At 31.8% G+C, this 16,741-nt stretch overlaps 1 protein-coding gene across 1 annotated transcript in view; it reads left to right on the top strand.

Annotated features, from left to right (window-relative positions):
* The first annotated feature begins 895 nt into the window (after positions 1-895).
* The window catches only part of LOC129227340 (disintegrin and metalloproteinase domain-containing protein 10-like), a 67,173-nt gene continuing 51,327 nt past the window's right edge, over positions 896-16,741 (top strand). Inside the window, exons 1-4 of the mRNA XM_054861883.1 lie at positions 896-956; positions 2,946-3,084; positions 9,346-9,467; positions 13,373-13,683. Of these exons, the coding sequence (XP_054717858.1) occupies positions 896-956; positions 2,946-3,084; positions 9,346-9,467; positions 13,373-13,683 (633 nt within the window). The remainder of the gene's footprint in view (positions 957-2,945; positions 3,085-9,345; positions 9,468-13,372; positions 13,684-16,741) is intronic.

Here is a 16,741-nt window from a genome sequence, read left to right as displayed (position 1 = left end):
CACCTCCCTATAAATTTCAATGACGCAGTCTGCGCTTTGACCCCCCTCCCCCAAGTGGGCCCCCCTGCAATATTGAATGCATCCCTCCAAGCTTCAGTCAATATTGTGAGCCACTAGTGAATCAACATAACGCCAATATTGGTCAGCTTGCAATAATGGCTCAAGATTGTGACTGCAATGTTGGCCAATGTTGTCAAAATGTATCCCCTCTGTGCTTCAGCAAATGTTGTGAGCCAGTCTTATCCTTCAGTCAACCAAATTACAATATCGCGCTAAGATTCAATGCTGTTTGGGCTCTTCTCTATCTGTCAGCTACCCAGAGCAGATATGACACATTTTGCTTGACAAAAATAAAATACATATTTTTGAGGACATAAGCGATTCAAAATATTTCTGCATTGTAACGAAAGTAAATCTGTAGTATTACATTTATTTCAGCGTAACTGAGGCAAAAAAAGCTTTGATTACAAAATCCACTATAGTATATTGCTTCACTTTGCTTGTTTTTGTTTCGTTTAAATTTATTCGCATTTCCTCAAGATTCGTCATCCTCGCTTCAAGAAATCCGGAACACCTTCGCCTTCGGTCTTGTTTCTGAAACGTGATTCGTCAGTCGGAAAAACGGGTTTCCGCGCAATTTCGTTTTCACTTTTGGCGATATGTTGCAAATCGAAGAGGCTACTTGGCAACGTTCTTGGCAATGTTACTTGGCGACATAGCACTAACAACACTATCGATATCTGGCAACCCTGGAAAGGTGTAGTGCAGTTAGTGATGCGGATATCCTTAATTTATTTACCAAAATTTTATGGACTTTTGACAGCAAGATATAGATGTGCTTTTAGTTGAGAACTAATTAATGTTCGGAGATCTACTTAATATTCATCAATGAAGAATGATAGTCTTTACTTTGCTTTACATGTTCCCCTTTGTTACATGGAGTGCTGTACAAAGTGGTAAGTTTATGGTTGTTTACGAGGAATTTAAAGCTTATCTTTCTATTTTTCATGCTTTAGCTACTCACACTTGCATTTCCTTTTTGTTGTTTTTCGAACTGTACTTAGCATCCGATTCTTGTCAATACCAAATAAGGCTTAGTCATTAGTCATTCAATCAAATATTGATGCTGAAGTTTAAAACAACAATTGGTCTTTAATCGCCTCTTTGTATACATTCCTAGAATCGTCATAACTTAAAAAGAAAGCTGCATTATTTAGTCCATTGATTGAATGTATTTGTTTACGTGTAGAGTTTTCATGTTTGGGCATGTTTTGCCAAAAGCTGTGTATTGTTTACACTTTCTTTTTTTCCATTTAGGCTGTTACATTGCAACAGGAACTGAAATTCCGGATTCTGTTGCCTTTGTTTTCTCCATTGCACTGCTGATGATGATACAAATTTTAAATCCAAAGTAGTTAAAACTGTGAATTCCATTGTAAACAAATGCTAAAACATCCAGGACAAATTATTGCCCAATTTTATTTTCTTCATTTTTATTGCTCAAAATAATAAACTAATTGATTTATTTTTTCAATATGTTTTGTAGTCGAACTTACACCTAAAAATAATTGAAATTTTTCACATTTTTGTATCCTTATTTGGAGCCAGTCTTTTGCCAAAATTTAATGCAGTTGATAAACATTAGACTGTAATGAATTGTTCGGCAAACTAAAATCAGAAAAAAAGTCATGTCTTGCATATTCTCTTAAAGCATTAACACATACATTTTTAGGGGGGATCAAAACAGGTGGTATTTTACTTATTATAACTTAAATTGACTTTGAAATATTTGCTGCTGTTAATGAACCTTGTTTAACATTGCATCAATTAGTGGTACAAAAAGGAGAAAGGATCAGCAACAGGCTCTAGCTGTGCCCAGCCAGAGCCCGTCGCTGATTGTCTCATTTGAATTCAAATCGTCGCTAAAAAGACGCTTCAAGCATTGCAAGAACTTGAAGCATTTATAATGTTTTTGTGCATAAAATAGAGCATTAGTCACTAGTTTATAAAGTGCAAATAAAACAGCTAGTTATTTTGAGGGTGTTTTAAATGCTTTAATATACATTCTTAAAATCTCTGCATTCTTTAAACAAACTACATTTAATGTAAGAGTGAAGGCTTTCACGGCCGGTGTCAATATTATGAAAGGATTCCGGGCTGTTGTGCCGTGGTCTGAGTGTATATTCTCCAAACGTTTCGGCTGCATCTGCGGCAGCCATCCTCAGTGGTTCCGAGTTCGTAACTTCCAGGGAAGAGACTTCTTGGCAACTGAGACTTCTTGGCATCAGTTGCCAAGAAGTCTCTTCCCTGGAAGTTACGAACTCGGAACCACTGAGGATGGCTGCCGCAGATGCAGCCGAAACGTTTGGAGAATATACACTCAGACCACGGCACAACAGCCCGGAATCCTTTCATAATATAAACTACATTTAATCTAAGTTTTAAATGTGCTACATTATGTAGGGAACTATGCAGATTTCGTCTCAGGTCAAAATGACCCCCCCCCCCCCCCTTCCATATTTTTCTAGATGTACGAAGATTGCCATAATTCTGGTGCTAAATTAAAGCTATAGCAGTGGTCTGCTCATAATTTTTCAGATAATCCTATTTTTGTGAATGTTATTTTATTTATTTATTTTTTGTGACAAATCAAATTTTTTTGTGAAAGTTTAAAATGTGAAACAAAAGTAATGTATCATTATGCACTATATTTTTTGATTTGTATACTACTTTATTAATAAATAAGTTTATGAATACCATTCTAACTCCAGCCTAGATTTGAATTCCTATTTTTAACATTGACTCCCAATTTAAGAAACTTGTGTGTATAGTCTTATTTTTATTTTGATAATTTCTGTATGCTTTGTGAATTGGGAATACTTACTAAACAATATATGTTTACTTTTAATAAATTAATATTTTATAAAAGCTTTCATTTTTTGCAGCTCAAAATCTCAATGCATATATACAGTATTATGAACCCTTGCATTATAATACAAAGAAAGTTCATGATAATCATCTCCGTGCCAAGCGTTCTACCGATTCCAATTCTTATGTTAATTTACACTTTTTTGCTCACCAAAGGTAAGTATGCTTTTTTTTTCAATCCATATGCTAATTGACTTCATAGCTAGCCAATATTTTTTAAGAAAAGGGTATATTTTTGCATTTCTTGTGATTAAACAATGAGAAGTATTGATGCTTCTGTATCTTTTTTTGTTTTTTCTTTTCATGACAAATGTTTATTTATTAATCCCCGACACAACGAGTAAGGGGGCTATAAGTTTGATATGTCTGTCTATCTGTCTGTAGCAACGTAGTTTCTAAAATGGATGAACCAGTTTTGATTAATTCCTTTTTTGCTAGACAGGAGGCTTGTTCTTATCTGGGACTCATGTTTGTATAACTTTAAATGCCAGAGATATTAATTAAAAGCCTCAATAGTTAACTTTTTTGCAGTTTTGCTAGTGAAAACATACACCATTAACATATTAGTACCAATGGAGATAATAACATTTTCTGCATCTGAAGGAATGTTTTGGAATTTCCAAGTTATGTAAAACTTGAGTTATACCATTTTTTAAAGCAGATTATAAATACAATCTAAACCTTCAATTGGTAATAATGCCATTGTTAATCACCAAGGAGAAAAAGCTCAGTGATTTAAAAATTTTATCTATTTCCCAGATTCTATTTTTGTTAACAAATAAAATACTTGCAATCCATTTCAGCTCATAAGAAAGGCTTTATAAAAGGATTTTCAACTTTCCCTAATGTTTCCCATATCATCTGAAAATATTTCGATATTTTCAAATTTTATATGTGTTCTGACCCATGAAGTTCATCTCAATATGAGGTCAACAATCAGAGTTAGGGATTTTTAGCTTTCTAATTTGATATATTTTCTTTTTATTTTTTAGTATCTATGTTTCATATAAATTGTTCTAAAAGTAGGGATTTAAAGAAAGTGTATAGTAAATTGTTTGCGTATCCTTTTCATAATTTAGACTGAGAAAGTTAAAAAAAAACTTTATTTAAACTGAAATTATAGCAAAATCAATATTTATTATTTACGAGATAGTATCTTAAAGGTATAAGTATATGTTTTAAAATCGCCCAATCCAAAGTTGCGGGTGTGACATTTACACTAACTAAATTAGTCATCGGCAAAAATATTTTAGAGTATAGGTTTCAATTTTTATATTTTTCAATAAAGATTACTTGCAGGTACATTGATGCCAATTTGCAAGTTGATTGATATTTTATTTATTTTTAAAAAAAATAATTTCTACCCGTTGCGGGTGTGACATAAAAAGGATATGCATTTTCACCTTGCGATCAAAACATTCAAAACTCTGTGAATTATATCAACTGATCGAACTGTTTTTTTTATGTTAGACAGTAATACTTAACTAATTATTCTATACAAAAATTTAGATACTCACTCAATTAGTTTCACTGTAAAAAATATTCAAAGTTGCCGTTGCGGGTGTGACTTGTGTGGCCAATAAAATAACAACATACACAAATAGTTATCAATCAGACATTTTATGATTAGCACAGTAATAAATAAGAGAAATTGCAAATAACTAAGGAAATTTTTTTTACATAAATCTCATTTCCAATCTAGAATTGATGATTTCAGGGGGTGTTAGTTTTCTTATTACAATGTTCTGTTTCTCCCATGATATGTCTGACTGATTGGGCCAGATGTATACATGTTCTGAAGGTTTTTTTTTTCCAAGTATTCTACTTGTATGTCTTCTCCATCTATTTGCTTGAATTGACCTTTTTTTTTTTTTTTTGAGGTAGAAAACAAAACTAATTCTACAAAATCTCCAATAGCATTTATGTTACCAAGGGAGATTGTTTCCGACTGAGGCAGCAATGAAACTATCTTCAGTGCACTTTCTGCAGTTAGTGCCTGCCACTTGAATTGTACCCATATCGATCGGTACAACATGGTGTACCGATTGTAAGTTTGGTATAGCTTTGTACAAGGCAGCAGCGTGCGTGAAGCATTTTTGCAACATCTTTTTTGATGTCGCTCTCCGCAGAATAAAGTACTCTGATTTTTTTAAGAGCCTTTTCTGCTCAAATGGCAAAATCCGATGCAGAATTGACTGTTGCTCTAAGCTGTAGAACGGCAAGTGACACTATTTTTTTTTGTTACCGCACCAACACCATCCACAGCTCCTTATCTATGAGTCCTTGCAAAGTATGACCATGCAATTTTAATGTTGTAGTCTTTATGGTTGTATGACATTAACAGAAGATTGTACCTGTCTATGGATTGCATCACCAAAGGTTTGAGCTCTTCAAAAAATTGCCATTGACTCCGTTTCTACAGCTGGAGATGGTGTGGCCCCTTTTGTCGAAGATTTCTTTCTCTCTCTACACTTTCTCTGCCTCTCATTCTGGTTTTGCCTCTACATTTTCCTTTTTTTCATGGCCACAGATATAATTTTATAAAGTAGTTTCTTCGTAATTTCTATTCTTGCTTTGTTTCTTTCCCTTTCTTTTAGAAAATATTCCGAGTATTTAGCCGAGTTTTCTTTCATCTTTTTACGATGATTTCGGAATCTTTCAGTGCTGTTCATTCTTCTGAAAAAAAAAAAAAATGTAAAGTGAATAAATATAGCACTACAAGTCCCAGAATATATTGTTGAACGTGTTTTTTTTTTTGAAGTTCTTTGAATTTTTTAACCCCAAAAGAAATTAAAAACATTAAGTTTTGATTCATTTAAAACTTTAACTGACAGAATTTTATACAAAGTTTTTTTTAATAAATATTTTAATAAAAGTTTCATTACTATTTTTATTATTTCTTTATATTTATTTTGAATTTGAAGTAAAAAATAATCTGTACCTAATATTACATTATTTATTTTAAAAAGTAAAGGGGGAAAAAGTCAAATGCTCAAAGCAAAATTATACACTTTTATATATATTAAAAAAGATAAAATATTGTTTTGGTTTTTTAAAAATTTATTTAAAAAAAAACAAATCTTACCTTATTGAATAGTTGCCTTAATTATAAATCAAGAAATACAAAAATGTTTCTTAGGAGAACCAATAATATAGAATACCAAACTAAATAAATCAACTGCACATGCTCTAAAGATACTAATTTTGAATTAACTGGGGTCTAGACAAATAAGTCAAAGGCCAAAGGTTAGGCCAAAGGTTAAAACATTAGTGCTGTCATCTACATGCATTCCAGAATTACATTTGTGTTTAATTTAAAAATATGTTGCGGGTGTGACTTTAACTAAATGTCACACCCACAACAGGAACACGTCACACCCGCAACGCTTAATAACTCCAATTAAAACATTAATTAATTTTTTTTCTGTTTGTTATTCAAAGTACTTTAGTAAGCTATTTTAGAATACAAAGTTTCAAAACTTTTAGGCAAATAAATTTTTCTGTGGAAATATAAATGCATTTTTTTGTTGCGGGTGTGACACAATAATTAAGAATAATTAAATATGCTTACCTTTTGTAGTGAAGATTAGTAGACATTTCTCTTCAGGAAAAAACTGTTGCTAATGAATGTCAGATTATGTGTGAAACTTTATAGATTTCTAGAATTATTTGTTCAGCTGTAATAGACCATGCAACATAAGCAGTTTTGGTGCAGTCTAGTTCGTACTGATATAGTTCCACTTTAGTAATTAAAATAAGAATGTTAATGACATAAATGAAATTTTTTTTTTCAATAAAATATGAAATAGTATACTTTTAACAGTGTGTATGCAAAATTTCAACCATATTGAATCAGGGTTCGTACGCTCCGGGAATTCCGGGAAAACCGGGAATTGTCAGGGAAAATAACACTGTCAAAAATGTCAGGGAAAAGTCAGGGAGTTTTCAAATTTTGTCCTCCAAAAATTTTTTTTCCATTTTTTTTCCCAAGGAATTAAGTACCATGAGATCTAGTCTTCGTTTTTATTGTGATTTCACGAAAAAAATTGTAAATTTTTATCTAAACCGACGCTGGCACTTAAAAACTGCAATCGAAAAATGAACGTTTTTTTTTTCACAACGAAAAATGCTCCAAAAGAGCGAAGATTTCCTTACATGGAGTCAGTGAGGGGAACGCATTTCTTTTTACTGCCTAAACTTTTAGATGGGTTGCCACAACCATTCTGTTCGTTTCAGAGTTTGTACGCTCCGGGAAAATCTGGAATTATCAGGGAAAATGACATAGTCAAAAATGTCAGGGAATTTTCCAAATGTGTCCCCAAAATTTTTCTTTTCCCAATTTTTACCCAGGGAATTTTGTTTTATGAGATCTAATCTTCATTTTTATCGATGTATTAAAAAAAATTGTAACAATTTAAAAGCAATAAAAAAAGTGGCGACCCAAAAAATCATCAGCAGCCGCCATTTTTGGCTCTCAGTAGTTCCCAAGAGAAAAAAAAAAAAATCAGGTGAACAGGAATTATGCACAAACTCAGCAGGAGAGAAGACAATTTACTGCTTCGGAAGCACAACCTGTAGATGGGAGGGTCGATCGGGGAAAATCGTTTTTTTTTTTTTTTTTGATCGGAAAATCATTTCAGCTACGTGTGAAACGTAGTCGCCATCTTTGGTCATTCACAAGATGGAAGTAGATACGATCCTAAAATGTCTAAGTTTCTAAAAACAAAGCAGAATTGGATGTTTTCTTTAATTGAAAACTGATGAAAATAACAAAAAATGGTCTGCAAATTGTTTTTCTATTATTATTATTATTTAAAATTTTCTTGAGAAATGAAAAATTTTGTTCTTAAAACAGAAGTATAAGATTATATCCTCACTGCCTTGGACGCAAATGTGATAAAAACTTTTCAATGAATTATAGTTTCATGAAGATTTATTATTTTTTAATTGTCTTCATGCAACAAATTAAAAAAGTTATTTATTATTTTTGGGCAAAGCCGCCATATTTGGTCATTCCTAAGATGGAAGTTCACAAGACTTTTTAAGTGCCTAAGTTCCCGAAAACGGCACTGGATGTTAATTGCAGTGCAAACTATTGAAAACAACACAAATTGTGCCTTTTTTTCCAGATAATTTGTAATTATTTTCTGGATAAATGCAAAATTTAATCTTCATAACATTTTTTTGTTTTAATTGATTTAGACTATTATGTGCTAAATACTGACTATTTTGCTTTTATTGTAGTTTTTTAAGGATTATTGATTATTTATTACTACTTTTATACTACAAATCCAAAAATCTACTTATTATTTTAAATTTTTCACTTTGTCGCCATATTTGATCGTTTGCACAATGGAAGTAGACTTAAAATTCCAGAAACAGAATTGGATGTTTATATCAATGTGAACTATTGAAAATAACATTAAAATATGCAATAAGTTATGAATTTTTGAAAATTAACTATTACTTTCTGGAAAAGAAAATTTGAAATTTTAATGTAAGAGTCCTTTAATATGTGAAAAAAAAAAAAAAAGATTATTTGCATTGGCCTATGATTGGCGGATGTTGATTTTTGTTACTATGCGTTACATGGTATGCCGATCGATGCAACAAGTTAATCATATTTATATTGAAATTTAGCTTTGAACCTACTAATAAGAAAATAAAAAGAAGTATTGTAAACCAAAAGCGGATGCTAAAAGGTTGCTGCAGGACTACAGCAAAACGCTATAATATTACGCGTGACATCAAAGAAACGCTAAAATAAGTTGAAAGTATTCTGTTTTCAACAAATAGTAAACAAATTAAAACAATTTTGAACAAAATATTTTAAAAAAACTTAAAATTTTGACAGAGAAAACAAAGGGAAAAAAAATTCCAAGTTTTTTTTTTCTTTTTAAATCTAAGGGGAGAAGTTTCAGTTCTTCTGCATTGCTACTTTAAACAATTTTAATTATTTTGAAAATATTACTATTTAAACATAAATTTTGAATAAAGCGAGTAACCTTGAATTTTCTAAAAAACAACCTGGAAAACCTGGAAAAGTCAGGGAATTTTTTTTAACCAAAAGGGTATGAACCCTGTGAATGAAATTTGAATTTTCATCCTCATGTCCACTTTTTTTTGGATTGGGCGAAATATTTTATTTTGAGCTTTTAAGTTGACCTGATTATTTAAACCAATGCTTTTTTCCAAGCTAACTAATTAATTGAACTGGTATATTTCGTGCCATTTTCAAATGTGTACTATGAATATTTTCGCTGGCTATTAATTGTTCTTTTGCTGTATAAATGTTACGCCAAAGAAAAAAAGAAAAACATCTAACTCTGTCTCTATTTTATGTTGAGATTATGTAATTTTTAATTTTTGTTTGCAGTAAGATTAATTAATGAAGTAACTTTTTTTGTATTTGTCTAGAAAATTTCATCTGCGCATGAAGCGGGACACTTCTGTGTTTTCCAAAAATTTTGTTGTGGAAACACCTGATGGAGAGAACAAAAAGTTTGATATATCTCATCTGTACGAAGGACACATACCTGGTATGCATTTTTAATGAATTGTGTGATTTACATGCCGGATATTTGGTATTGAACCCCATAATAGTTTTTCAAAAGATCAGAGTAAAATGTTAATTTTGTATTATATCCATAACTTTGAAAAGAACTTGCTTTAAGTAATTTTAGACGGCAGACCCAGAAGTTATTAATAGCAGTAACTAGTTTAAAAATGAGAAAAAAGTCTACCTGAATCTTGAGTACAGCATTCTTGAATCGGGAGTTTAATTTCAGATTTTAATTTTTTGCCACTGTTAGATGTGAAAAAGGAAGGTATTTCAAAATGCTTTTGTGGTCTCAACAAAACATTTTATAGATTTGGCTTAAAACTTGGTTGTTTCCAAATCAGTGTACTCCTGTGGACTGATATATGTACAGTGAAACCTGTGTAAGTTGACCACTTGCGATGCACTACTTTAGTGGTCAACTTAAACAGGTGATCAACTTACAGAGCTTGATTTATATGGTAAGTCTTGAGCAAAGAAGAGACCGAGGGGACATGATTCAGTTGTTTAAATTTATCAAAATGAAAGATGTTACGGGGCTGAAGTTTAGCACTGAAAACAGGACAAGGGGTCATTGTTTTGAGCTATTTAAATCTCAGGCTAGCATCGATGTTAGGAAAAATTATTATTTTAGCAGGGTAGTGGAACCTCGGAACAGCTTACCGCAAGAGGTGGTAATGAGCAAGGGAGTAGATAGTTTTAAGAGGGCCAAGATCTTCACTGGGAATTGTAAATTGACTAGGACCAGTCTAGCTGGGCCCAGAGCCTGTTGCTGGTCGTCACTTTTGTATTTGTAATGGCTAATTTCGTGCCTGATAAAAGTGATCAACTTAGACAGGTGGTCAACTCACAAGGGTGGTCAACTTCACAGGTTTTACTGCATTTATACTGTGTGAAATGTTTTTATTTCACACAGATTTTAAAAGATTTAAAATTTTATGTAATAATTAAAGACAAGCTCATGCTAAGAATTATTCGAAATAATGAAAATAAATGTAAGAGAACTTCTTACATTTGTTTTTATAATTTTGAAAAAATTGACACTCTAAAATAGCTATTACTTCAGCAAACTAACTCATTTTTCCTAAAGTAGTATCTTTTTAAATTAAGGAATATTTTTTTGAATTTTAAAATAAATCATTTTGCATAAAAATGTATTGACCCCAGTTGAAAATTAGGAAGAAACTAGTTTTCCATTAAAGTTATTCAAATATTCAATGCAATATGAAAACTCTAGGTTACGTGTTTAACTTAAACACTTTCGCGTCATTGCAAGTTAAATGTGGAATCAATGCATTCAAAGATAAGTGATCAAAAATGATTTGTGATAAAATATAAGTAAAGTGAAAATAAAAAAGCCAGGAAGAGCAAAACTTACCAAGAGGATTTACTGTAAAATTCTATTTTAAAGTTACAATAAAAAATTATTTTTAGGTGCACTCAAAACTTCCTTGTGTGATAGCACTTTTTTTACCCTGATCCTCCCTATTTCACTATAATCTTCAAACTAGCCGTTTGCTATATTTTGTTAAAAACTTGTGCTTTTTTTTTTTTTTTTTTTTTTTAAACCTATAACTAGCTTTTGCTTTAAAAGTTGTATTTTATGGAGCACTCAAGATTGTTTACTGATTTACTGATTTCATTTTTGGGTGTGAATTTAAGTTTCTCACTCTGTTGTCTTTTTTGGTAGGTAGAGTGGAATGATCCATTGATTTATGTGTCAAGTGAACCTAAGGTCCTTCCGTCTTTGTTGTGTTGCTATTGGTTGATAAGTTATATGACGCATTGCTTTATGTTTTTTTTTCTTAACCCCTTCAGTCGGAACTATGAAATATTGGACCAAAAATGTTGATATTTAGTACACAGTGTACTATGGTAAAGGGTATCTTATAGACAAAATTTTGAGGTTGTCGGAGAAAAATTAAGAGTTATGACACGTCCAATATTCCGGACTTATATTTTTGAAATCAATATTTCATATACAAAAACGATAAAATACCGAACAAACTGCATTATAAAATGTTCTACGAACAATTATAAAACATAATATAAGCGTTTGAAACGATTAATTAAAAGTTATATATATTTTTAAAAAAATCACGAATAAAACCTCGCTTTAAAGATGAAAATCCATGGTTGGAAAAATGAGCCACTCTCTATCTATCAATCCTTATATGTCAGTGTTGTCAATCCCAAAACGAAAAATTATTTCACAGGTTATAATAAGTAGAATGTAAAGTGTCAACTACAAAAAAAAAAAAAAAAAAATCAACTAATTAAATCAATTATTAAATGATTAGCAGCTGTTTAAAGTGTATGTCCGGTATACTGGACACCAGGTCTGAAGGGGTTAATTTTTATATTTTGAGGATGATAAATTTTCCCACATCTTATTTTTGCTTTTTTTGTTTTCTTTTCTGCAGCGCATGTTGCTTTGTTGCAACATGCAAACATGTGTGTTTTGTTGTAGTATAGTTTAGAAGGCCTAAACTTATTCTTTTTGTGTTTTGCAAACGTTTTCTCATAGGGTTTTTGAAGATAGCTGTTATTTTACTTGAACTATGTTAGGACCATTATTTGTGCCCTTTTACTTTTATTTACTCAGGTAGGGGAATGTTGGAAGAAGTGAAAAACTTAAGTTACCTTTTTTAAAATGAACAAATTGCAAATTTGTTTTGAAAAGTACTATACATAAAGAAAAATTTATTGTGTACTAAAGCTTTCATTGGAACATTATTCTATGTTTTTGGCGACAAACTTGTATCTTCAAAAAAAGAAAAAAAAAAAAAGTGGAAAATAGTTACTTCTTTTCCATGGGGCAAAGTGAAAAGTATATATTTCCTAATGAAATATTTTCTAATTCATTATTATTGTATTTTTCATCAAATGTTTAAGTAAATAAAGGAATGAATAAATAAATGAGTAGATAATCAAACAGTTACCACATAAATGAGTAAATAAAGTTACATTAGTAAATGAATGAATAAATAAGTGAATTATTAAATGAAGGAGTGGAAATGAATTAATTCATAAATGAGTATGTGTAAGTGATTTAATAATCGAATAAGTGAGTAAAATGAGCTATTTCACTTTGCCCAGTACGCTCTTACGTAGTTGAAAGATTAACTAATAGGCAAATTAAAAGGAGAAAAAAAAAAACCTTTGCCTTACATTCCTCTACTATGCAATTGGTCTAGAGGTAAAATCATTTGTGCATGATTTTATTATTCTACAAAACGTTCTTTGAAAGATTCTCATGTAAACTTTGATTGTGAAAAATTTGAATTTGTCTGAAATGAATTAAAATTATTTATTTATTTACTAGCTGCATTGCCCGGCTTTGCATGGTCTACCTCAAAAATAAAAGTTATGGCAAGTGACGCATGTTCAACAATCAGGTTTTAATTAGAAGGGAAAAAAAACTAAAATTTGCCGTCCAAACAATCATTCTTAAAGAAAGAAAACTTCGAATCAAAAATTCCCGAATAAATTAATCGCAACCCTCTATAAATACAACTAAAGTTCTAAAAAAAGGAAGATAAATCGCCAAATAATAATCAAAAGGGGAAATTTGTACCTCAAAACAAAAACAAAATTTTATTTAGTCACAGTCGAAAAAAACCTTCTGAATGCTAATTTAAAATAAGATCACGCAAATGATAATTTTCCGATTTAAAATTCCCCAACTTTCGTTTTTGGGTGCCCACGTACCTCCCTGTCAAATTTGATCGAGATCTGGCGTAAACTATGGATTTGTATAGGGAACATACACACACACACACACACACACATATATATATATATATATTTGTTTTAATTATGTAGATTTATTTATTTTTTTACCCTTCAATCTAATATGTTAAAAAATATTTTCTTCCATCTCAGGGGAGCACGGGACCTTGGTGTATGGGTCCATCCGTAGTGGAATCTTTGAAGGGAAAGTACACACTCCCAACTCTACTTACTACGTAGAGAGGACTCACAAGTACGGGTTGAGCGATCAGCCGTATCACTCCATCATCTACTCGGAGAAGGATGTGGTGGATCCCTACGCGGAGAAGAGAGAGAGCCACATCGGTGGTTGTGGGGCCAACGGGAAAATCTTGCAGTGGATGCAGGACGTCAGCACTTCTGCTGTTCCAAACTCGCAGCAACAAAAGCCAAAGGAAGAAGAGGAGGAGTTTGATTCTTCCGAGGTGAGTTTTGCAGGGTTTGTACAGGTCATGGAAATCCTGGAAAGTCATGGAAAAAAATAAACAAATTTCAGACCTGGAAAATTAATATTTTCATTAAAAGTCATGGAAATTTATTTCAAGTCATGGAAAAATGTCTTGGGTAGTAAGAAAATAACAATATCTAAAAGAGCGCTAGAAATATTGAGTGATTTAGTAGTATTGCATGTAAATTAAACGATATCAAAAACAGATCCGAGTTTTGGAATCCAATTTCATCTGCTTCTGTAACAGCCGCTCGCTTATTTTCATAATGTGGTTTTACTACTGAGGCATCACTAATTTTGAATTCACCATCATTTTCAGCACTTCTTATATTTTATATTCATTCTGTAGTATGCACATTCTTGATTTTGCCACGCCCCCTCAAAAAGTGCAATTAAATTGCATCCGAGTTCGTTTCAACTACTTGTAATAATTTATAATAATTTCATCAGAGTTTATCTCAATATGTTGAAGGCTTTAGAAACTGAAGACTTTAGTCAGGCAATAGAAAATGAAAATAGGGGAATACTAATATTCTAAAACAGTGATGCCCAATATACAGCTCACAAAACTGATTATTGTGGCCAGCTGAAATATCTGGTTTAGAAAAATGAATTTACTGAAAAACGTGGCTTTACTTTAATGAACAAATATACGGTCAAGTTACATGGGTGATTTGTGCACTATTGGCAGCAAAGGGCAATTTTTTTATGAAGTGAATTTATTATTGGAAACTTAGTAAGAATGACTCATTCAATTTTTGTTTCATTATTACTATTCTGCCTTATTTATTAAATATTTATTAGACATTTAAACAGTGTATTACATTTCACTATATTTTTACTTTACTTGGATTTATATGCTAAATACAAACAAGAATAATTTATTAGTTTCTGCAATGTGCACTGATATTTTTTCATTCACAAGTAAGTGCTCCAATGCGGTAGTAGCATTCACTTAAAAGTTTTTATGAAGCTTATTTCCGAAAATTGGTAAGTTTGCCATTAAATGGTACTATTCTCTTGGTACAATAAGGTCATGAAAATTTTTAAGAAGTCACGAAAAAGTCATGGAATTTTTTTTATCCAAATTGAGTATGAACCCTGGTTTTGATGCAGAGATGGAGCTTAGAACTTTTCAAAAAAGTAGAAATATTTTCCTGAATTTTTTCAAACAGTTTTTTTTTTTTGTGAATGAGTAAAAAAGATTAATGTAAATCATTTCATAAAAAATGGAAGAGAATTACAAAATTCAGTTCAACTATCTTAATATGACCATGGTTAATACGAAATCACGGCTAAAACAAACATTTTGATCACTTTACTTTTTAATTACATAAAAAATTTCACGTATAGTACGTGTATTAAAATGCAAGTTCTGACTAAGATGAACAAAAGTATCTGAGCTCTTCACTAAAAATGATCATGATTGAAAGCCAAAAGTGTTTTGTTAGAAATTATTCAGTTTTTTCAATGGTTGTACAAGCCTAATAGCCATCAGCAAATGTGTAGTAAATCATTTTGTATACAGACTAAACACCATGCACATATTTAAATTTGGTTAGAACTAAAACTGTATGTCTTTCATTGTCCACTGAAGTGCAACTTTAGTACAATTTTGAGTTGAATGGGTTGCGGCCAGAAAACTTCGATAATGACTCGTGTTGTTTAACGCTGAGATATGTGAATGGCGAAATTTAATAACCTAAAAATAACTAGATATATAGTGCTGGTTAAAGAAATTGCATCACCCTTGCATTTTCACAACAATGGGATTATGTGAGAAGTTTTGGTCGACCGATTAACGATGAATGTATGTGAAATTCTGCAAAACTTATGAAATAAACATTTAACAGCAGGAATCCGATAATTGTTTACGTAGATCGGGCTGTTTCCGGGCTAAAGCAAACTGTTGACCCCATGCTCATTTTTCCATTTCTGAACCTGCATGTGAGTTTAGAGAAAAAAAATTACTTAACCCCATTTCAATTTAAGTCTAATGGCAGGATAAAGGTTTTTAAATTGTTACTTACCAGTTTGCCCTATGGTACGGAGCAGAATCACCTTGGAAAATCACGTTTGGAACTGAAGTAAAGTGATCCCGGATAGTAGGAAGCAATTTCTCCTCCAAAATGCTAATGTACACCTGAGCGTTTACTGTTCCTTGCACAGGGATCAAAGTCGTCCTATATTTCCTGTAAATCCTATATTTTTCAAAAAAGGTCAAAAACCGTCCTATATTTCCTATAAATCCTATATTTCAAAGAAAAATCCTATATTTTTGGTACCCCGGCCGAATTTTTTCTTGATTTCTCTGCTTTATGTGCAGATCGGCAAGCGTCCACTGCCATTGGAATGCGGTGGTGGGAATTGAAGTTTCCGTCTAGGAAAGAAGATTTACAAAAACAAATTGGGTGTTTTGATTGTGAATACTCCAAGGTATTGAGGTTTGTAAGTAACCGTTGGCTCTCTAATTCCAGTATGCGAGCGGATGATGCAGCTGTTGCCAGCTTTGAAGGAATACTTCCTTGAAGATCTTCCAAAACAAAAAAGTTCATTATTAAAACTAGATAGGTATGCAAGCATCAAGAAAATTTTGACATCCTTTATTGGAATGCTATTTGCATTTCCTAATTAGTGTCGGGTCATTATTTGACGATATACTAAAGTTTCTTCAGCAAAAGAACACACTTATTCACCTTTTGCATGATGAGTTGTGTGAACTTTTATTAAAAGTTATGCGCCGCTTCATCAAAGAAGAAGCACTTAAAGGGAAAACTGGAGAAAATTTGCTGGATGTAGATCCAAAAAAAGATTGTCTACCCTTAAAAGCAATAGATGTGGGAAACATGCTCGAAAAGCATGGCATGCAGTCGGGAATAAAACAAAAGATGAGTTTCTCCTCGATGCCAAAAACATTTATGTCGCTGTTTTTGACCATCTTGCCAAAAATCTGCCAATAAAAAATAAATTGTTGCACTACTTGCAAGTGTTGCATCCTATCATTAGGAAAGAAGCAATTACGCAAACATTGCCAG

This window comes from Uloborus diversus, chromosome 8, assembly GCF_026930045.1.
Source record: "Uloborus diversus isolate 005 chromosome 8, Udiv.v.3.1, whole genome shotgun sequence".
In the NCBI taxonomy this organism is placed as follows: domain Eukaryota; kingdom Metazoa; phylum Arthropoda; class Arachnida; order Araneae; family Uloboridae; genus Uloborus; species Uloborus diversus.
Note: the sequence above shows the minus strand (reverse complement) of the source record. Positions and strands in the feature narration are given on the sequence as shown.